The sequence below is a fragment of the Macrobrachium rosenbergii genome, chromosome 59 (assembly GCF_040412425.1).
Source record: "Macrobrachium rosenbergii isolate ZJJX-2024 chromosome 59, ASM4041242v1, whole genome shotgun sequence".
In the NCBI taxonomy this organism is placed as follows: domain Eukaryota; kingdom Metazoa; phylum Arthropoda; class Malacostraca; order Decapoda; family Palaemonidae; genus Macrobrachium; species Macrobrachium rosenbergii.
In genome coordinates, this window is record NC_089799.1 from 38,141,008 (window position 1) to 38,164,613 (window position 23,606).

The window sequence follows — 23,606 nt, forward strand, 5'->3', positions numbered from 1 at the left end:
ACTCGCAGCCTGGAAAAGTCAAGTACAGAGACCTGCGAGATAACTCATCGACACATACTCCATGCCCATCCCAGAGATGGGCCCAATGCGCCCTCAACCTGATGACCCAGCCCCTGGGGGACACATCACCCAGGGATGCCTGGGACGAACTACGAGGTCTCCTGATGCTGCCAGGCATCGACTCGGACGGAGGAGGGAGATCAGTAGGAGGTGAGGGAACAAATCATGAATGCAGACGCCCTCTCAATGGACGAATTGGTGAACGTCTCGCACAAACTCAATGAGGCCACCAAGGCCTCCAAACATGCCGCAACACCTGCAGCCTGGTAGCAGAAGAAGCCCAAGTGGGGACACGAACGTGGTATACAGGAAGAAGGTGCTGCCGCAGCAGCAGAAGACGAGGACAAATCCAGCCTGGTGTTACTTCCATCGGAGGTTTGGAAGCAACGCCAGAAATTGCAGAGCCCCTGTTCTTTCACAAAAAACTAGAAAGGCGGCCACCCATAACAGCAGTGGCCACAAACCTTAAGGAACCCCAGCAAGTAGGATTCTTCATCCACAACGCCATATCAAGACAACGGATGCTGTCAGACACCAGGGGCTATGCAGTCGGTATTTCTGCTGTCGAGGGAGGACCGTGACCGCAGAATATCCATCCTGGGCATAAATATGAATGGCCCTTCCGCTCATGGAACTCAGACCGATCCATCCTCATAAATATGAATTTCCCTTCGTCATTCCCTAATTCAACTGGGCGCCGATTTCCTCGCAAATCATGGACTGCTAGTATACATCAGCCGAAAACGCTTGCTGGATGCCGGAACTTGCCACTCCCAAACGCTCTCCACCAGACTGGGAATGCCCACCGTATGCTTCATCTCATCAAACAAATACAACGCCCTCCTCCACGAATTCCCAGATGTCTTCATGTCAGAACTGCGTCAGGTGCCAGGTACCCAAGCCAAGCACGGCATCCATCACCATATCACCACCACAGGCCCGCCGACACATGCCAAGTTCTACCACCTGCCACCCAAGAAACTCCAAGATGCTAAATGAGCTTTCGCCGAGATGGAAAGGATGGGTATCTGCAGAAAGGCATCGAGTCCACAGGCATCCCAGAATTCCTCCACAAAACAAGGCCTCGGATGAAGTGATCGGCATCCTGAGACGTAGTCAAGGACGTCCCAAGGGCCGCACTAAGGATGTCATCCGCTCAGCAAAATCGCTGGGCGATTCAGCAGTCGAAGCCGCCCCACAACCGCAGGTATCAAGAACCCGGGGTCAGCTCCTGCTCCCAAAGAGACACCGTGATTGACATTCAACAGGTCTTCCAATTATGAAGTAATTGTCTTGGGGGGGGGGAGTACTTGTAAAGACATCATATGTCTCTTCCTTTCTCATCAATCACGATCATGTATCGCATCTATCAACACAGTGAGAATCTCATGTATATATTTGTATGTAGAATTTCCTGGCCTTTTCGTCAATATACATTTTATCACTGTACAGTATAACAAGTTCAAATTAAAACCTGACAAGAAAACAAGTTTTGACAGGAAAAATCTATTTTTGGTAGCCGCTGTGAGTCCTTGAAGGGGTTACACTCTCATGGTTCCCCAAGGGCTCCATAAGACAGACCAACCAATTACAAAGAATTCTATTGTAGTTGGTCGCAGCCAGAATAGTGCTTGTTGGCAGAAGATAAAGGACTCAGGACAGAAGGGGTCTACCGTATCTCCTGTCCTATAATGATTACCTAGGCTTTACATCATACTAGCACAGATGTGATAAGTTGCCGCCATCTTCATTACACTCTGGTCTGTCCAAGAGTTCACTACAGTGGACCCCAGCCTATTCGCAGTTCCGGATTCGTGGCTCCCCCTATTCGCAGATTTTTCAGTGGAACATATGTACACATTATTCGCAGAAAATTCGCCTATTCACCATATTTTTCATAGATAAATATTCACTAAACACTGTATTTTCATATTCTCGTGACTAAATGCATTTTTTGTGATAAAACTAAAATACTCAGTATAAGTGTTTTTAGATTGTTTTTTTTTTTGGTGTTTGAACTATCAAAATAGGCAGTTATACGCATCTTTAGAGGGGTGTCAAGTATTCACCGATTTTGGTTATTTGAGGGGTTATGCGGTACATCCCCATGAATACCGGGGTCCACTACTAGTCCCCAGGATGCGCTCCGGAATTGCCTTCGACTATGCACTTTATTCACCCACTTAACATGAGTCAAGTAAGGTAAAATTTAGCTAAAACATATGGTATTATCACAAATGGCATAAAAGCTTTTGAAAATACATTTCAGTATGAATGTATACAATAAGGCTGATGTAATAAAAGGAAAATAATAATAAAAAAATGAGGTATCAAAGATATAACAATAAAATGCACCTACTGAAGAGAAAAATACATGTAAAAGATGATTCTGCAGTCACACTGCATTGAAGAAAAGAAAGTTGTTTCTAGATTACAGAAAAATAACCTAATACCCCAATTTTTGTTTTGACCTTGAACCAACAGTGATATGAAAGCAGTAAATCAGTAGATGAGTAAATGGTTGTGACACAGCCTTTCCTTACTGAAAGTTTTAGCTGATTTTGTGGTAATGTTCAGATATTCGTTGCTTATGGTAACACGTTATGTATACAGTACTTGATTCTGGCCCCATAAATATGATAAAGACTTTCATTATTTATTTCATGTGAAACATAACAACAAGTCACTATAACTCTTCGTGTACAATGTCAGCAGTAGCTTGCAATGATTCCTCTCTCAAGGAATTTAGAATTTTCTCATGATGATAAAAGTGAATATTCCTCAACATCTCGATTGTCTCTGGTGTAGCAAAAGGCTTTACAGTTGTAGTACCATCTGCCTTCCAAACAAGTGTGTCATACGTCTCAAGATTAAAGAGAGGCCAGTTTCGAACTGGTAACCTGTTGAAAGGAAAACATGTTTCTCAGATTTTAGCCAGCAACAAAGAATGTGAAAAATTCATAACTGTTACAAAATAGCCTCACAAAGAACAAGCAAAATTTAGAGATGATAGTTAATGTCAGACTGCTTTATAGCATTGACACTTTGGTTATTGGCTTCATTACAAGAAAAATTTGTAGTATTCAATTACATAGTTTACACATTCAGCCCCAGTTTCATTCTCAAACTCACTACACCAACAATATAAAAGAAGGGCTTAGCTCTTCACATAAATGGCCTCCAAATCTAACCTTTGTTAAATGTATTAAAGGCATTTCTTAACCTTAGGATGTTGCCGCAAGATTAATAATTCATGCTCGAGTTCACCTTTACACTAAGAAATGGGGCTTAGTCTTAAAACAGTGTTTCTTTTCCCTCTTGGTGTCAATTAGCATCCAAATGGAAAGCATACTACATACAGTTATATAGCTAGAGCACCATACATCTCAGAGAATACAAGCTCCTAGCCTATGATCCTTATTGGGGATCTATTCAAGCACCTACAAGACTTGACCCTCATTGCCTCTTTAATGCTGTAATTCTAGACTGATAAAGATAAGAAAAGGCATGAATTAATGGACGACTACTGCCAGGTTAGGAATCGAGATTTGCCCTAGATATTGACCGACAGTGAAACACAAAAGTTCCAAGGTACTGTAAGTCCAATTTTCCGTCTCACAGACACTTATCAACAGAGAGGAAAGCATACATGAAATTTACTACAGAAACAAAATGTATTAAAGTAATAAATTTGATGAGATTGTTTTGTAGCTGGTGGTACATTATGTAATATGCTGATTCAGTGTGCTTAAAAGTTTTGGACGATGTTATTAACATCATGAAAGTTCTCCCAATAATAAATTTTTAGGCAGAGAAAAAAGGACCTCTCTTAGTAGAGCTGTAATCCTACTCCCAATGAGCCTTTGAACTGGATCTAATAATAAATGATACATTTAGAAAAAGGGTTTAAATATTTGCTAAAAATCAAAACAGGTTCATTCTCCTTGCTGTAATATCAGAGACCAGAATGGAATGTTTGCAGCTAAAATCACCTTGAGAGGAACTGAGGGAAAAGACGTGCAATTGTTTTAAAACTCAACCTAAATCCAAAATTTAATCTTACTGGGAACTCATTTTCATGGATCTCGACACTATCAAAGTTTCTATAAAAGGGAGATGAAAAATTTAAACAATAAGCCCACAGCAGAATTTTTTTTGTAAGTCCTGAAAATAACAAGTGAGAACTTTCATTTGGTACGATGGGCTCTTTTAATTATTTTCTACAAGATGCAAATGCCACTGCGACAGGCAAGCTAGTATTCTTCTATAGCCCAGATCCAAAAAATAAAAATGAAAAGAAAATAAAAGAGGAAGAATTGTGGGGCTGAAACAAGAAGGAAGTGATGTGCTAGGAAGAGTTGAGTCCAGGAAAACCCTAACAAGAAGAGACTGCCAAAGCTAGGCAGTCACAGGAAAAGAAACTATCAGAAAACCTTGCAATCGAAGCAACAGAGTAAATGTGAGAAGAGGTGGATGATACAGTTACATAGTTCTCCTGACAGAGTTCGTTCTCTTGACACGAGAACGAACCCTCCCCTTAGGATTGGTGGAAGAGTGGCACAAATAGCACCTACAGGCATGAGAGAGAGTAGCCACCTTGCAGTAGCTGGGAAGAATATCAAGAGCTGGAGTAACAGTGAGCTTACTGACTAAATGAAATGTCTTATATTCAGTCCTGGAAAAGAGAGGGACAAAAGATGAAGAATCCAAAATATGAGAGTAATAATCTCAAATATGAGAGTAATAATCTCAACAATGATGAATATGTCAAAAAGAGATATAAAAGTTATGATAGAGTAAAACTATTATGCAATTTTTATAGGCAGTTTTACCAATTTGAAATATATTTCCATGAAAAGTCTGAATAAACCTGAACATCAATAACACTGGTGGAAGTGAGAGGCTCAATTAAACCATCAAAAAAAATAAAAGAACTCAATTAATGCAGTAAAAGTAAAGTGTTGAACAGAGATGCAGATGCTTCAGGGATACTGAAAGTCTGAGCAATAGACCTGTCAATGACATGTTGATTTGACATTCTGCATACATGGTGACTACTCTGTAAGTATGAAATTTTCTAACTGATAAATATTCCGGTCATGCGGTGTGTGAAGTGCAGATGCATAAAAAAACAGGTTTTGCCTTAGGAAAAACCTATTTTTGGTAGTTACTGTTGAGTCCTCAAAGAGTTAACCCCCATGGTGTGCCAGCACTCATGGTGACAAGACTACTAGGCAGTCCCTGGTTATCAATGGGGGTTCTGTTCCAATGGCATGATGATAAGCAAAAATTGCCGATAACCGAAAATCGGCGATTTTCAGCGCTCATTGGCGCCAATAACTGGAGATCAGTGCCTCTGTTAGGTACGTATCAGCGCCAATACATGATTATCGACGCCGATAAGTGGAAATCAGCACATATCGGCACCGAAAATTGCAGATTTTCGTCGCTAGACAAGCGCCGAAAAACTGGACTGCTGATAATCGAGCCCACTGATAACCGGGGACTGCCTCTAATATCAAAGAAATATCTTTTAGCCTTGTCTTGTAGCCGGGTATTGTATCGCAATGAAAACACTATGACATGTGGTAGAGTACGATGGACTCAAAGATAAGAGGGTATTTTCCCTTACCTTCAGCAAAGCTGAACCCAGTTTTCCAACATCAAAACTTGTAAGAAGTGACTACTATGCATGCATGTCTGCGCCTGCTGGTCAATGCAGGATGACCCCTTGCCCAAATCCCATGCCTTTTTGTCAGGAAAGTGGGAGGGTTTTGAGGACTCAACAGCGACTAACAAAAATAGGTTTTTCCTACGTCAAAACCTGTTTTTTTATAGCGTAGTCGCTTGTTTTGTCCCCAAGGAGCTTTACAAAAGAAATTGACAGGTGACAAAAGGCTTAAGCTCTCAAAATTTTAATCCCAAAAACCCAAAGGAAAAACAAAAAACATTTCTGGTCCGAGGTCAAGCCACAAGTGTCAGCCCCATTCCTCATTCTAAAAAATCTTTTGGGGTTTTAGTAACAAGGGCTTGCATTTTTAGGGTGAAGTTCTGTAGTGATTTACCTATGTATTCTGGGTGTGGTTAGTCTTGTCGTACCTTCCCCAGTGATAGTCAGCATACTCACACGTTAAGAAGACCCCTGGTTTTCTGCTGTAGAACCTACGGGGTCAGGACTAACCATACCACTTACTGATATGCAGTGTAGACGAATTTGTTCGAGCTCATGTCAGTAATGTTTTAAGAATACTGTCTCTGATGCCCACCCTGTACTTTTGGAGACTTCTTCGAAAGAGACATTTCTGAAAAAGGCCAATGAGGTACTTACTTTCTTAATGTCATGTGACCTAAGAAAGGAGTGTGGGTTTGCCTTTTTAATGAGAGACACTAAAATTATTCTTTGTCCTTGTAGAGAGAGTGGTTTATTCATGCTAGGGTGGAGGAAAATTGGACCTTCTGCGATGTTTGCCATGACCTCAAGGTAAACCTTAAGTGCCTGAACTGGGCATAATGCTTTGTCTGCTAAATACAGTTTTCTTATAAGAATAGATTTCCTTCTTAAAGGATCCTCATTCTTGGCCAGGAATGATGGGCCAGGGGACAATAATAATTGATTATCAGCAGTTTGTGTGATGTATCGTCCATCAGGGAGCCCAGTTCACTACTACAAGCTTCTGATGCTAATGCAATCAGGAAGATCGCCTTTTGTAGCATGTGAGTTTTGGCTGTATTGGGTCCGCTGAATTGAGGGGTAGATAGAAGTCTAAGTAACCTGTTCAGGGACCAAGTAATCGGAAGTCATTTGGGAGTGGGTCTTTGTAGAGCAAAAGACCACCGAAGGGAAGTAACAATTTCTATGCTGGAGTCAATCCCGAAACCATGAAGCAAGGGTTCCATTAATGCTGCCTTGTACGTCATGATGCTGTAACCGCAAGACGTTTGTCTTCAATAAGGTGTATCAGAGAATTTAAAAGTGTTTCTATGGCAATCTGGACCAAGCTCACAGTATGGATATAATCTAACCATATCTTCCATACAGACTGCCATTACCGGACAGATGATGTCCATAATTTTTGCACTAGGTACCTGGCAATGTTGGTGAGTAGTTTTCATGTAGAAATTTTAAAAATCCATACATGAAGGTCTCTGCTCAGAAAGGAGCATGCGTAAACGATTTTCCCTCCTATTTTCTTGGATAGAACAGTGGACAACAGTGGAATTGATCTCTTCGCCCATTGTTGAAGTGATAGGAACCAAAGCCTGTTTGGCCAATTTGGGGCTATTAAGTAAGCTATTCCTTTGAAGGTTAGGAGTTTGCTCAAAACCTTCAAAATCTGGGACAATGGAGGAAAAAGATATATTGTCCTCCATTAGTTCCAGTCTTGTAGGAAGGCATCTCTTGCTATTGCTTGACTGCCCAAGTTCGGAGACATATATACTGGGACTTTGTGATTCTCGTATGTGGCAAACAAGTCCACTTCCAGTTGTGGAAGCATGTTGGCTATTGTCTGAAAAGAGTGGCTGTCCAACATCCACTCTGTTGAAGCTGTCGTTTCCCTTGATAGAGTGTCTGCTATTACCTTGAGAGACCGTGTGAGGCGTATTGCAGACAGGTGCCACTTCTTTACTTGTGCCATCCGAAGGATGGCTAGCATTACCATGTTGAGAGGAGGTGAACATGATCCCAATCTCTTGATGCAGGACATTGCAGTCGTGTTGTCTAGAACTAACAGAATATGTGTCTCCTCTGAAGGGTTGAGTTTTTTGAGAGACAAAAAGACAGCCATCAGTTCCAGGAAACTGATATGACACTTCCTCAGAGTAGCTGACCACCTCCCTGCCACCTGACGATTCTCCTAGTGTTCTCCCCAACCTGTCAATAAGGCATCTGTGTGTATTGTCACTCTTACAGATGGAGGAGTCAGGGTGACCAGTTTTGCCAGAGATTCCTTCCAGGTACAAGGCCAAAGTATCTCCACAACTTTCTGATTCTTTTGGTGAGATCAGTTTCGCATCTTTTTTCTGAGTATGATAGCCAAAATTTGTTCACACTTTTCAATTGCAATCTGAGTATTAGACCTATTACTAATGCAAACTGCAGCAGACCCATCATGCATTCCAATTGCTGTCTGGAAACTCTGGGCTGTGTCAGGAACCTTTTGAGGTTTTTCCTTATTCTGTTCTGAGTTTTGATGGGGAGAGACAACAGACCCTGAAGAGTATCCCAACTCAGTCCCAACCACTGAAAATGTCTGCTGGGCATGAAGTGTGATTTTTTCCAATTTATTATAAAACCTTTTGACTGGAGTCTGTTGACCACTGTTCTTAGGTTTTTCAGGCACTCTTTTCTTGTGGACACCCCACCCCCGATTAACCAGTCATCTAGGTAAGCTATTAGTTGTATTCCTTCTTTCCTGAGTTCCCAGACAACTACCGTTGCTAATTTTATAAAAATTCTTGGGGCAATGTTTAACTCAAAGAAAGTGACGGAAGGGAGTGGCGACAGGGATGTGCCAGTATGCGTCTTTCAGATTTACAGAAACTGTCCAAGTCCCTTTTGGAATGACTGAACATACTTGGGCAATGGTAGTCACCCAAAACTTTTGGCAAAAAAATGTACTTGTTCAATGTTCATAGGTCGAGGATCACTCTTCGTTCGGGGGAATCCTTTTTGGGACACTGAAGAGACATGATTGGTGGCGAATATATGCATGTTTCTCTATGGCACCTTTCAACAGGTGCTTCTGCACGTAATCTTCCAGAGAAGGGTCTGGTTCTTGGAAGAACCCCTTTAAAGGCTGGGGGGTGGGGGGGGTGGGGCATGAGACCATTTCCACTCCAGCCCGTTGAGAACAATGCTGTATCCCCAAGGAGAAGACTTCCATTCCCTGTGGTGTCTTTGAAGCCCACCCCTGACCAAACAATTCCTATTGGTATCCCCCTCTTCCTCTACCTTTTCCCTTGATAGGCATTCCGGGCGTTATTTCTCCTTTTCCTTTTCCTTTATAAGATGGTTTTTGGACCTTGTGAAAATGATGTCCTTGCTGATGTGGCTGTTGCTGTCCCTTTAAAGGGGGGTTGTCCCTCCTGATCACCTACCTGTTTATGGCTAAAAGTTTTGGAGGTGACTGCAGGCTTACATGATTTTTTATCAAAGTGAGCCTTTTTTGGATTGGGTAAAGGGACATTTTGGATATTTGTTACCTGAATTCTCCTTTTCCCAGAAGAGTGTACAACGTACAATTTTGCTGGCGTGCTTGCTAACTGAGTTGAGTTACAACAGAATCCTCCAACAGGTCCTTACAGAAGGGGTTAGACTGTAATAAAGCAGTCACATTGGGAAGTGACTTGTTGGAGCCTTCCAATGTTTCCATTCGCGCTTTTATGCACCAGCCTAAAAAGCCATAGAGTGCTTCCCATAGGGTTCTCATAAAACTTTTAGCCACAACAGCAAAAAGTGTCTTGGAATCTTCTGCAAGCCTTTTGGTAGCAACTTTTGGCAAGGTGGAAGAGGTTAAGTTACTAAGGAGAAGAGTCCTAGCACGGAATTCTGACGAAGCTGTCTCACCTGAGATTCTTCTTGTAGGGGTCACAAATTGCTGAGTATCCACATCTAAGAGGAGCTTTTCCTTTCAAAAGGGAGTTGAAGTGTTGCCCATTCCTTGGTGGAATTTTTCGAAACCAGGAGGACTGTGGCAAATGGTTTTAGTTCTGTCACTGGCTCCCATTTTCTAATTTCTACATAATTCTGAAAGTCTGCCTTCACATGGTTAATTATTTTAAAAGTGAAGGGGCAGAAGGCTGGGGGTACTTGGTGAGCAAGTTGGGTTTTATTCATAATGGGAGTATAGATCCACCTTCCGCTGACCTGGTAAAGGGCATCATCTGTAGCTTTCAATGCTGTATTCCCACATAAGACAACTGTTTCTTTTTGAGGTTTCTCCATGTCTGGCAAAGGTGGTATCAGGCGCCATTCTGCATTAAGGAATGCTGCCCTGTCTCTAAACTCCACATGTGCAATTTCGATCATGTTTTTTCTCTCATTAATTAGATACTTACCATCAGGAGAGAAAATGCACATTGAAGTGTCTCACCAAGGATTATCAGTATCATCAGGGGAGAGTATTGGAGCCCCTGTTATGTTTTGATCTGAAGTTTTTTGTGAGGAGCACTGACTTGCGCATTTCTTTGGCTAAAAGAGGGTAATGGAGTCTGGTCCTTTGCCTGCCCAGTTGAAAACAAGATGGCAGATGCACATGCGCAATAGTCACTTCTTACAGGTTTTGATGCTGGAAAACTCGGTTCAGCTTTGCTGAAGATAAGGGAAAATGCCCTCTTATCTTCGAGTTCATTATACTCTATCATGTGTCATAGTGTTTTCATTATGACACAATCCCCGGCTACAAGACCAGGCTAAAAGATATTTCTTTGATATTAGTCTAGTCACCATAGAGCACTGGCACACCATGGGGGGGGGTAACTCCTTGAGGACAAAACAAGCCACTACGCTATCAAAACTACAAAGTTTACTTTTACTTGTATATTTTAAATATCTTTGCCAGATAGAAATTCTAACCCTATAATTTTGAGATTTTTTTCATAATGAATGAATCTGAATAGCCACAGGCACTCCCATTCCTATTTGGTAATGTGTTGATGGATGGTGGTGAGATTACTCTTGAGATTAATCTAACCATGCCCCTACATCATTTATTTAATGAACTTTATATGCTGGCTCAAAGGATTTCGAGTTTAAAAGATTTCTGAAAATTCTAACCAGCACTTTAATTATGGCTTTCTACTGTGCAGATCTACTGTATATGACATTACGTACTTGTAAAAATAATTTCAAGTAAAAAGATTTCATATAAATAAGGTTCCTCATCCTTCAAAGTGTCCACATGTTAATCATAGGAAATTGTCCAAATTTGGCAAAAGAGACTGATCTGACTAGGCAGTGATTCTCAAAGATTTACAGGATTTATCATTTTTTCTATGAAAAATGAAAATAGAATTTGCAGAACAGGTGCACCAGCTTTCAAATAAGAGCTAATCTTTATTCTTATAAGGTCAAAAATAAAAGATGTTCATGAAACTGTAAAATTACGACATTGTGTGCATTTGTTTACACAAGCATCTCTATTTGTACACAAAATTCTGACATCGAGAGATTCCCACACAAAATCACAACTGTCTCCTCACTTTCTCTCGCCATAAGGAGTGTGTGGAATCTCTCCAATTTTTTATTTTATAGGAAACTTTTTAGAAAAAGGAAAATTTTCGGGGGTAATCATAAAAATGGTCCGATCCTTTTGAAAGTCTACCTGGTGTTGCCAATGCACCTAAAAATCTACTTTTCTTGGCAATTATTTAATTGAGCATAGTCTCTAAGCTGAAGTCTTATTATATTTTTTTTCAAACTCTTGGGCAATCTTATTTTAAAGAAATCATTCAAATGTTAAATTGCTCTGCTTCCATATGTATTCCAAAACATACCTGCTGTATGCAAAATTTTCAACCATATTCAAAAGGTCTTCACTCATATCTCGTTGATTTGGAGTGAAGTCAATGTTCACTTCTGGAAGAATATGTATTACTTCATCCCCATGTCCAACTCCAGGAGGCATTGGCGGTGCAGAGGATGGGTCTGGGAATCTTACATTAAACAAATTGGGTCCTCCTTCATACTCAAACCTGTGAGATTGACAAGTTTTGTAAATTATCTAAATCAGAAAGTAACCAGGACTCAAAAATGTAAAAAATAAATACAAAAATCGTACAGAAATTACATAAAAACTAAGTGTGTGAAACTTCTCAGAGAGAGAGAGAGAGAGAGAGCCACAGCTCACACTAGGTAACTATCCAAACACATTGGCATTTTTACAATTTCATTACAAAATAAACTATAAATAATCTGCCCAAGCTATGTACATTTACTTTACTTTAAAAAATGACACAACCAACTTACACATACATTAATTCAACACTGGCTATAGCTGGGTTAACAACATTGAGGACCACGTGGTCCTCGAGAACACACGAGCTGAATTAAAAAAAAAAAAAAAAAAAAAAAAAAAGAGGGATTGCACTAAAATACTCAGAGCTTAACTTTACGCATTACAAAGTAAACTTTTCTACGAATGTCATGCTATAGTGACTTTACTGACAAGGGATGAGTTCTGGACTGCGTGTGGGTCGCTCAACAATATAGAAAAACTGACTGAAAATTCCACAAACTTACTTGAATCAACTCTCATACGAGTGATCGTATATTAATCTATCTCTGGACATGCTACATGCCCTTGCAGATAAAAATGGTAGTGATGAACTTGGTCGGTGTGCACAAATTCGGCCATAAACCGGCTTTCTAATAAGATTTGATCAGCAGCCCACCTACTGTGGTTCGCATCTAGGGAGGAAGAGAGCGCACAGGAGCTCTGCTGAGGTTTTTATACTCCCTTGCTACATTCTTTCTAGAATGTTAAAAAATTCTAAATTAAATATAACATCTCCACAGCTGAGTATTTTTAGTGCAATTCTCTTTATTTTCAAAATAAAGTACAACCTACCATGCACTTTACAGAAATCAAAAACATCTTACAAATGAAATGAAATCAGTCATTTTTTAGTCGGAACTCTCCCGCACTTCTGTGCAACCTTCAGAACTGTTTCTGCCAATCATTTACTGACCCCAGCAACAAAGTCGAGCAAACCCATTTGCCATGGATGAAGCCGACGGCAGATCTGGTCAATAGTAGTTTGCAAAACACTGATTTAAATTTGACTTTATTTAGTGGAGCAGCTTAATGTGATTTTTGGCCAGAATTGTTCATCTGATGACAGAAGCATGAAATTTGGTATGAATATACTCTGTGCATCACTTTTTGACAAAAAAGTGCTAGCCATCAAAAATTCCATTATGGCCACCAGCACACCAAAAACAGCCATAAACCATAAAAAAGCTGATCTCTGTCCATTTATTTCCAACGTATGCTATTAAAAAAGGCTACTAATGAAGGGAAGGCAAAGAGGGTAAGCTCTTTCTGTCTATATAATGTCCCAAAGGGTTGCAAACTACAGAGCTGATCTTGTAGGCAAGTCAACACTTGTTCCTGAGGCAGGGGGGGATTTTGCAGACAGCAATGGGGGAAAACAGAAGGTTTTGGCACCAATAAACCATTTGCTTTAGCAGATGAAGCTCAATATCAGAGTAAAGACCATTCATATATGAGAAGGAAAACTTTAAAATTAAACTATGGAGGTAGAGCCAAGAAAGTGTCTGTTGCTCACTACCAGGTCACTCTGGTAACGGACAGTGCTGTGAAACACAGCATGGGGTTCAATATCAGCTAAACTGCAAGGATGACAGGAACCTTAATGTTATCTGGATGGTGTACAGATCGCACAGGATTTAAATGGTATTGGATGAACAATTGAGTTAGGTTTAGGGCAACAGCTTGAATCTAACTGTATCCCATACAGTACATGAAAGTAAGTAAAGGCGGTAAAAGGATGAAGCCTCAGCCAGCTCTACTTAATTTCAAAGTATCTTGTCATGGATGCCAAACCAAAAATGCAAACTGACTGGAGTAAATGTCTTTGTCAAGAGGACAAAAGTGATAAAACTGTAATTTCACCTCTTAGCTTATTTCAGAGGAAACAGGACTCTGGTGGATATGTTAATCTTGCAAAATATGTACCATTGTTTCATGCTCTTATTGCCATGCCAATATCATTTGATCCAGCACGGTTAGATGATGGAGAAGGCATAGAATCTACACTGATACAAAATAAAACAAAATATCATAACAGCTGCAGACTTTTGTTTAACAATACCAAATTGAAAAGAGCACAGAAGAGAACAATGACTCCCAGTACATCAGGCACAGAAGAAAACCATGGAAAGAGACCAAGAACCTCAGACCCTCCAAAGGTACAATGCTTTTTGTGCGAAGAAGAGGAAGAAATATCAAATTTAAGACGAGCAATGACAATGCAGTTGAATGAAAGGCTCAGTCAATGTGCCAAGACCCTAAACCATGGAGAGCTCCTTACAAAGTTAAGTGCTGGTGTTGTTGCTTGGCAGACTTATACAACTCAAGAGAGAGCATATCTTGATGTGATAAAGCAAGAAGAGAATCACCATGATCAATGGAAAGTTATATCCTGTGGCTTTTTCCTAGCTTCCCTATACAAGCACCTGCTACAACTAGGTGTAGATTCCCCAGACATCAATACCACCAGGTTAAAAGAGCAGTTACTCTCTAGGATCCCTGAGCTTGAGGCCCATAGGAAAGGGTGTGGTGTTCTAGCATTCACAAAAGGCACTGGCACAATTCTGTCTGATGCTAGCAAGTACAGTGAAGCTAATCACAAGGCTAAAGCTGCAGATATCATTCGAAGAGAAATGCTTGCTCACGACAAAATTCAGTCAAGATTTACAAGAAGGACTTGGAAAGGAAGTGGTTACATAGGCACTTCTACTGCATAACTTTTACAATACAACTATTACTCTAATTATACTGAAGGATCAAAAACCCGCAGGCGTGCAAAACACTGTGAAACACCTTTTCCCATATATGTCGGGATGAAAGCATGGAGGAACTGGCACCCTGCACTCATGAAAAGGCTGACACACGAATATTTCTACATATCTGGCATGCAGTTAGGGAGGGCTACAAGTCTCTGATGACTGAGGCAAATGACATACATTGTGGTAATTGCCATATCTCTGATGCCTTCTCTCACTGCAATGGGACTCGAGAAAATGTGGGTCTGATTTGGCAAAGGAGAACACACTAGGTGGATTCCTATACATGACCTTGCATCTACTCTTGGACCAGGGAAGTCCAAAGGAATGTTGTTTTTCCATGCTTTCACTCGGTGCGATGTTGTATCAGGTTTCAAAGGAAAAGAAAAAAAGACAGTTTGGCAGACATGGAATGTCTTTAATGAAGGTTCAGCTACATCTGTGAGACTCAGTCACAACCCATCTGAAGCTGAGGAGTCTGAGCTACAAGTACTGGGGCAATTGGTAGTTCCAAGGTATGACAGGTCTACCACGACCTCGTCAGTAGACGAGGCAAGATTTGAACTCTTTGCCCGGAAGCAGAGGTCATGCGACTTAATCCTGCCAACTAAAAATGCACTAAGGGAATGTGCAAAAAGAGCAGCCTATCAGGCAGGTCATATTTGGGGACAATGTGTTAAACGTGATCCAGAACTTCAATCTTCTTCTAGGTGGGGATGGACGGTAGAGGATGACAATTGGTGAATTGTGTGGACCACACTTGAACCGATTCCTAAATGCTGCCAGGAATTAACTAAATGTGGATGAAGACAAACTGGGGTGGAAAGTACACATGTAAAAAGACAGATTAGACTGCACTGCACTCTTCAGAACTCTAAAACATTGATGTTCAACAATGATAGAAGGAGAATAGACGCTAATATGCTCATAATCATAATTCTCATGTTTGGACGCAGTTAATAATGAGTTAGTATATTTGTCACTTATATATTTTTTTTAATTATAGGCTATCTGTGAACAAAAGGCCATAAATACTCATAAAAATCAAGTTTTATGGGCAAATATGTAGAAATACCAAGAGTTAGATTATTTTCCATATTAGGCTTGCCTGGCAGCCATCTTGGAAAATGGCCGACAAATTGATTCCTGAATGGCAAGGACTGTTCTCCCAAGTAAAGTCTGCAATTTTATGGAAAGAACCTAATTTATCCCAATAATGATTGAACTTTGGCTATTTATACAAAAATATATTGGCATTTTTTCACGATAATCGTCATATGGCAACCATCTTCGAAAATGGCCACCTAAGGGAATTTCAGGTGGGTAGCACTTTTTCTCAAAGTCTACCCCTCAATGAGTGTTTCTGCCAAATTTCACGCTTGTATCATCAAATGAACAATTGTATGGCTTATCTGCTCCACTAGTTATTGGATAATACATCAAGCAGATAAGCTATGAGTACATGCATTGTATTCTAAAACAGACAAATTCTCTTCTTACTAACCTGTAAACCCAAGTTGGAACATGTTCTGACAGAAGTCCTGCTGTACTGAGGATACTTGCTTCGTAATGAATATCACCAAGCATCTGAGAATATAAGAATGATGCCTGAATATTTACCAATTAAGCCAATAAAATGATAACGATGAACAAAATATTTATAATGTCAAGAATACATGAATTTTCGTATTTAATATAAGAAGAGTTTGTCATGCTATGAACAATATGTTTGGATATCTCATGTGTTTCCAATTCAGTACCAGAAATTCCAAAACAGCCAAAGAATTTTCAGTGTACTCTAAAGTTACAATGTCCTGACATTTTGTCTATTTTAAGTTTAACAAAAATGAAAATCACAAAAAAATCAAACTGTAAACATGTAAGAACTTGTCAAGAGCCCTGGATATTAATAGCAAAGTCTTGTTTGCTTAACTGCAGAAAAAAATGTCTATCTGTAGTGACAATATCCCTTTGGGAGATGAAAGTCATACAATAAGAGGTAATCAAAGAGACATATTGCAGAGGCAAATGAGGAAACCGAAGTTTCGTTAAACCATTAAGGTACCATAGAATACAGAAGATTTTAAGATAAATAGGCATACAGAATCTTGACAAATAACAAACTCGCTGATCTACTGAACTCTGTTTTTTTCCTAAGTATATTATCAGGTTTTTATCAATAAATTAAATCTGTTAAAAATTTATACAAGCGATTTGTCAACAAAAATTTACTGCAGGATTTTTGCCAACATAAAACTCCCATCTAGTTTTAATGATCGTTTCAATATGCGTTCGTAAAAGTTGCAATTGTGTGTGCTGAAAACATGTCAGGTCAAGCTGACATGGAGGTGCATAGAGGTTCTGACTTGAAAATTACTGAAGTCATTTCATTTGTAACATGTTCTTGATTTCTGTAAAGTGCACAGTAGGCTGTATTTTTATTTTACATGAGGTTTGCACTAAAGAAACTCAGATGAGGAGTTGTCTTTGTAAATCTAAAATCTTAGAACATTCTGGAACTGGCCATATATAAAATGCTGCGCAGCGGTCCATGCCCACTCTTCTCCTATAATCCAAATGAACAGGAACTGCTGCAGGTGTGTGTCTAACCCAGAAAGCCCGTTGGTGGCTGAATCTGTGCAGAACGGCTAGGCTCAGCACAGTAATTCCTTTTGTTTCTGATCGAGGCCATCCGCTATTTTGCAAGGACATGTAGCATGTCCAAAGATGAGCAGTATACAATCACTTGATTCAAGTAAGTTTGTTGAATTTTAGTCGGTTTTTCTGTATTGCCAAGTGACCCACACGCAGTCCAGATTCTTCCCTTGCGAGTAAAGTTACTTTAGTATGTCACTGGTAGTGAAGCTTACCTTGTGAAGTATAGTGTTAAGCACCGAGTACCTCAGCGCAATCCCTTTTTCCTGTAAGTTCAGTTCACACGTTCTCGAGGACCACTTGGTCCTCAACGCGGTTAACCCAGCTATAGCCAGCGTTGAATTGGTGTATGTGTAAGTTGATTGTGTCATTTTTTAAAGTAAAGTGAATATGCATAGCTTGGGTAGATTTGTCTTGCTGTAGTTTATTTTTGTAATAAAATTTAAAAATGTCCTCGTGTTTGTATGGGTGCCACCTATCCGTGCTGGTTCAGTGTTAGTGTCGTTTGTAGACTTGTATTAGGCCAAGAACATCGGGCAAAGAATCAGTATCACTCGCCTTAGCTGTCGAGAAAATTCTTGGCATGATTCATAATCAATCTCCCTTAAGCACAAAATTTTACATATATAGCAGTGACCTTTCAAATCTGAAATTTAATTATACTACGACATGTTGAAATATTCTTCAACTACAAGGTTGTATTGTTCAAGTAGTGACGAGAATTGATAAAGTTTATTTGACTTCCGTTTCACGGAGTATGAAGTTTGAACCGGAAAAAAATAAAAGCAGTCTGAAAAAATATCAGTCAGCGATGCATTTATTTGTTTAAAAGCTTTATCTTTCTTCATTCTTAATTTCTAAATGAATAACATGATTTTAGATACAAACTCCATCCTTTACAGCCATATTTATCTGCGCTGATTTCAACAGCCGACAAGGTTTCTGTCAGAATGCACCACCAGGGGCAAAGGCTGAGCATCTGATAATACAATTCTGCAACATCTCTGAGTATCATGAAATCATCTCGCTGGAGATCTCATTGCTGTGTAAGCTTCTCAAGGAAAACAGTACATGCCTGTAATGTTGCATGCAGCTTGAACTTTTTTTTACAAAAAATTCCCTGTTTATTTACCATAAGAGACTTTACCTTGTGGTGAGAAAAATATGCAAGGAAGTCAAAATGGGTTATTCATAAAAGAAATATTTGACAAATAGGCAAGTTGATGATTCACTCGTCAAAAATTGATTCGTGATATATAATTAACAGTTGCAAACAATACTATTGATAAACTTTTGGAAAACTGAATTATCGAAATTATCAACGGATTTGAGTTTTAATATTACACTTATTAAAGTAACTTTACATCGTTAAATTCCATTTCAAGATTCGTTGTACTGTACTGTATAATATAAGAATATTTGCCATTCCTCTCCAAGACAATGCAAAAAAAAAAAAAAAAAAAAAAAAAAAAAAAAAAACATAAAATTTGGAAGGTCTGGGAAAAATGGCCCTAATATACAAGAAGCCAAAGAGTGCAAGATGGCTGAATTCCTAGGGGCTCAGCCTCTGGTAAAGACTATGCTGTAAATTAAAATATAACTGCATTTATTCTGAAGAGTCAGCTCCCTTGGAATTGGATTTTCAAACATTATAACACGAAGAATAAGTTTAGATTATTAGGTTCATTTGGAAGAATACACACAAAATGTACAGTATACAAAATTTTTCCTGTCCCTTATTCCTAGTTAGGCCCATGAGCCAAACTGTTTCCTTACTCTCCTACGCAGCGGAGTAGTTACTCTACAGTTCAGCTGTTGAAAAGTGTCTGAATATAAAGTATTCATATTTAGTCACCAAGAATATCTTATAGCAACGCACGATACAAAGAGAGCTTACCTTCATAAGACCTGGCAGAAGTGATTCAAGATCATGAAACTCATTGTTCGGGAAGTAGAAGTCTCTGAATTCTTTTTCGTGCAAGCTTGCATTACGAATACCTAGAAGAAAGGAAAAATGGCTATATAAAGCCAAAACTGGCTGACTTCACTCTACATCAGAGTGATATCAACATATTAAGTTACCAAAGTACAACTGTATTTATGCATTTTAATTTGTGTGATCAAAGACTCACTTCTTACTTATCTGGTTTTGCCACAGAACAGCTAACTTGGAAATACTTGGCCTAGTTATCAGTAAATGGTGTGAAGGAAAGAAGAAATGCCCAATTGGGTATTTAGCAAAAACTAGGGAAAACTTTGCCTGTTTTTTGTATCCTCTTTTTAAAGGGACGTGTTACTCGGACTCCTCGGGTATGATTTTCCTAAAGATTTCCTGTTAATCTGATTAAATTTCAAGTTAAACATGCATCTCCCCATTATTCTAATGAATAATAATAAAGACTGCAAATGCACTTAGGGTCAAAATAAACTTTTAAATGTATTTGAAAAATTTCTAATGTGGTTTAGAGACGGTAACTAGTTGTTTACAATTTCTTGCTCAACTTCAGCATTTGTTGTTAAGAGATAGTAAAGCAGAGGGCGCAAAATTCCAGTACAAAAGGGAAAGTACCTTCTTGAGTAGTAGTTTACGCATGGTTGCATGCAAAGTAACCTGGATTGCTTTGCAGTTTGAGCTCGCATCTTTTTAAAAACAGTCCTAAAAAGTGCAGCATATCAGCAATTGTACTTTTCGGGTGAATGGAATTATTACGACGAAAATGTTTTCAGTGATGCTGTTAACGGCTTTAATGGCTAAGCCACGGAACTTGAACAGGAGCTTATCGTTCTGTGAGAAAACAGGACAGAAGAGGCAAAAGGCAGTTGTTCTTGTGGACTTCAATCACTTGACAAGAAACTTTCATTTCCTTATTACTTCACAAACTTAGCTGCATTTGTATGTAACTGCGCTCATGAAATCATTTCCATTTCTAAAGTACCAAAACATGAATCAGGCTTGAAAAAAATGGTAGTAAATTATTTCCTCTCATAAGATTGGTTTAAAATGCACAAAAATTTAATGGGGTTCTTTAGGATGTACTAAGTGTTCTATTCAAGATGTTATTCATGTTATTCAGGCCAGTTAAAACTTAACCAGATATTATGCGTGGTAATAGAGAGAGAGAGAGAGAGAGAGAGAGAGAGAGAGAGAGAGAGAGAGAGAGAGAGAGAGAGAGAGAGAGAGAGAGAGAGAGAGAGAGAGAGAGAGAGAGAGAGAGAGAGAGAGAGAGAGAGAGAGAGAGAGAGAGAGAGAGAGAGAGAGAGAGAGAGAGAGAGAGAGAGAGAGAGAGACACGGTGTGTCATTCAAGAAATCAAATCATTGTAGGCTAACTGTTTTAAATTAAGGTATTACTTAATCCTACCACTTAATTGTTGAAATGCGCAAGCTTTGGCAAGGATGGTGTACACCTTTTAGTATTCAAAACATCTTTTCCTCTTCTTAACCCTAGAACGGTAACCCTCCATTTCCGTAACATGAAAGGTAACCCTGGGTGAATTTCACCCGGTAATTAAATAATTAAAATAAAATACTTATCCTGAAAATCTTGTTATTTGGAACACATACGAATGAAATATAACTCCTTCTCTCTTATTGAGGCTATTATAAATGAAATCCTCCTGTAAATCATATTTTTATTTTTTTTTCAAAAATACAGAAAAAAAATAGACTTTTCTTGGAGTACTTTACTAATTAAATTGACAAAAAAAAAAATGATTTCCGAATTTTGTTTTTGTTGGTGTAGAACTCTCTACTGTCATGGGACTACGTACTGGCTGAATCCCATCTCCCAAGCTCGTATACAATCTGTATGGGAGACAGACAAAAATGGTAAATTTTTCAGTACATACCAAATTAATTTTTTCTATTCAACACTTGCAGTATGGCAAATTATGCTTCAAATGACTCAAAGTACATCAATGAAACACATACAGTACTATATATACACTCACCTGTTAGATACAGTCACCACAGACTGGATACAGATGCCGAGGACACATCGGCTTGACGCACTTGTTGCATCTGTGACGCGTCTTCCTATCGGACTTGACCGGGCACTCACAACAGCACACCAATGCACCGCTGCTGGCTGAGAAAGATGTCCCTGGTGATCCTGCAGCACTGCCTGGTGATGGTACATTGCAGACAGTGGTGATCAAGGACTGCAAGGATCGGGGCAGGGTAAATCCAGCCGTGACGTGGCCCATGGGGTGATTAGGGCCTTCCGAGCTGCAGCATGAATTTCTGGCGTGATATGACTTTTCTGTTGCCCCTCTTTCCATATTCTCCTTGTATAAAATGTAAGAGTTTACATTGGCAGCATTCACCATTCCATAAAAAGTACAGAGTGGCTAACGTCTTGTTTTGCGCGAACAGGAATTCCCGGAACACATCTGGTCAAACGATCAACGCCTCCTTTTGTTGAATTGTAGAATTCAATGATCTCCGGTTTTCCTTTAGTGCCAATGTTGGGCTGAGTGTGCTGAGATGACAGGAGCAACACTAGTTTCTTTGTTGTCTTGGATGTATCAGACACATATGACACCAGAGTCATTTCCTTTGTGTACAGGAAGGCACTTGATCCACGCTCTCTTGTAGCTTTGTCCGTCATCTCCTTCGGTATCTCCTTCTTGTTGGCGCGCACTGTGCCAACAAGAGTCATGCCACAGTTATTTAGGAGATCTGATACCAGGGGAACAGAGGTAAACCAGTTGTCAGTTGTGACGTTCCTGTGTGTTCCATGGTAAGGCCTCGTTAGCTCTCGGGTAAACTGATGGCCGAGTGTAAGGCCGCCCTTTGGTTGAGTCCCCTGCTTCCCCAAGTATGGGATGCCACCAACCAAGTACTTGGACTTGCTATCATTGATGAGAACGAGCTTGATTCCATACTTGGCCGGCTTGTTGGGAATGTACATACGGAAGGGGCAGCGGCCCCTGAATCCCAGTAGCTGCTCATCAACAGTGAGGTTTTCATGGGGACATACAGTTTGCCACATCTCTCAATAAAAATGTCCCATATTTCCCTCACAGCAGCAAACTTGTCAACCTCTCGCCGAACCTGTCGCGTTTGTGGGTCGTCAAATCTTAGACACCGAATAAGGAACCTGAACCGAGCCTCGACATTGCCACACGGTATAGACCACAACCTGTATCCACGCTCCACATTTCACTGGTGGGGATGTGTTCATCGCACTTCTGGGCACTGATGATAAGTACACCCAGCAATGCTTTGACTTCTAATGGCACAGTGGAGCAAAAGTGGCTGATCTTCTTTTATAGTTGAGGCAAATGTATCAATGGCCTTGTTAGTCCACGTCACAATCACTTGGATGAGATCATCATTGAAAAATAAACTGAAAGCTTCCTCTGGTGACACTGCATTCCTTGCCGCCCCTGGAGTTGGGCCAGGAGTAAAGGCGCTCACGATGTTCCTTGTGGGAGTCCCACGTTACTTGGGGTCTGCGGCCGACAACTCCACCTAAACTTACTAGGGGTGGCAATCGTTGTAGTCTTGAATGTGACGATGGGCGGAATATCACGCTGGCGCCTTCTTCCCTATCAGTGGCAGCAGGAGTAGCTGAGGTAGAAGCGATAGGTGTGGGGACGTCGGTAGGAATTGGGGATAGAGAACGGTCAACAGAGGTACGACGGGGCGTTTGACTGGTGTAGAGGCTACCCTTTTTCCTCTTTTTCTTCTTCATGCTCATCATCACGTCATCTTCTTCCTCATCAGAACTCTCATCTCCTGGTTCAGGTAAATATTCTTGGTTTTCATCACTATCATATAACAGGTCACATTCAAGTTCATCAATTTCATCATTATCACTTTCAGAACCACTATCTTCACAAATTTCTGAGAGAGCCCCAGTTGTGTTCATAAGTTCAGACAGTTCTTCATTTGTGTATGCCTTTTGCTGGTCATGGCTTATTCTTTATAATTCACTCACTTTTATTCACTAAATCTTGCCTGAAAAGAAAAAAAATATTATGCAAGGGTTTACAAAATAATATGTCACATTCAAGTTCATCAATTTCATCATTATCACTTTCACAACCACTTCTATCTGCACAAATTACTGAGAGAGCCCCAGTTGTGTTCATAAGTTCAGACAGTTCTTCATCTGTGTATGCCTTTTCTTTATAATTCACTAACTTTTATTCACTAAATCTTGCCTGAAAAGAAAAAAAATATTAGGCAAGGGTTTACAAAATAATACAATAATAGTAACACTGGGAGAATTCCACCCGTATGTACAACATACGGGCACAGTAACCCTGGGAGAAATTCTCCCGAAATGCGTTCTAGCCAAAAAACCAGCCGAGAGCGCGGGACCACACACCCTTCACCAACCAAGTCAGATAAGG

General features: G+C 39.9%; 1 protein-coding gene and 1 pseudogene across 9 annotated transcripts in view; both read right to left on the reverse strand.

Annotated features, from left to right (window-relative positions):
- LOC136837731 (cocaine esterase-like) overlaps window positions 1-23,606 on the reverse strand; it is a 46,869-nt gene that overhangs the window by 8,213 nt on the left and 15,050 nt on the right. For 8 of the 9 annotated variants that reach the window (XR_010852737.1, XM_067102646.1, XM_067102649.1 and 5 more), the window contains 3 exons: window positions 19,143-19,243; window positions 16,095-16,177; window positions 11,557-11,754 (listed from right to left, as the gene is read on the reverse strand). Coding sequence is in view for 8 of the 9 variants with exons in the window: in XM_067102646.1 (XP_066958747.1) it covers window positions 11,557-11,754; window positions 16,095-16,177; window positions 19,143-19,243 (382 nt within the window). In the remaining variant the exon portion in view is untranslated. Of the gene's footprint in view, window positions 1-2,702; window positions 2,961-11,556; window positions 11,755-16,094; window positions 16,178-19,142; window positions 19,244-23,606 lie in introns of those variants that run through there. The other variant, XM_067102645.1, reaches the window with a different exon arrangement.
- The window catches only part of LOC136837414 (piggyBac transposable element-derived protein 4-like), a 2,805-nt pseudogene continuing 61 nt past the window's right edge, over window positions 20,863-23,606 (reverse strand).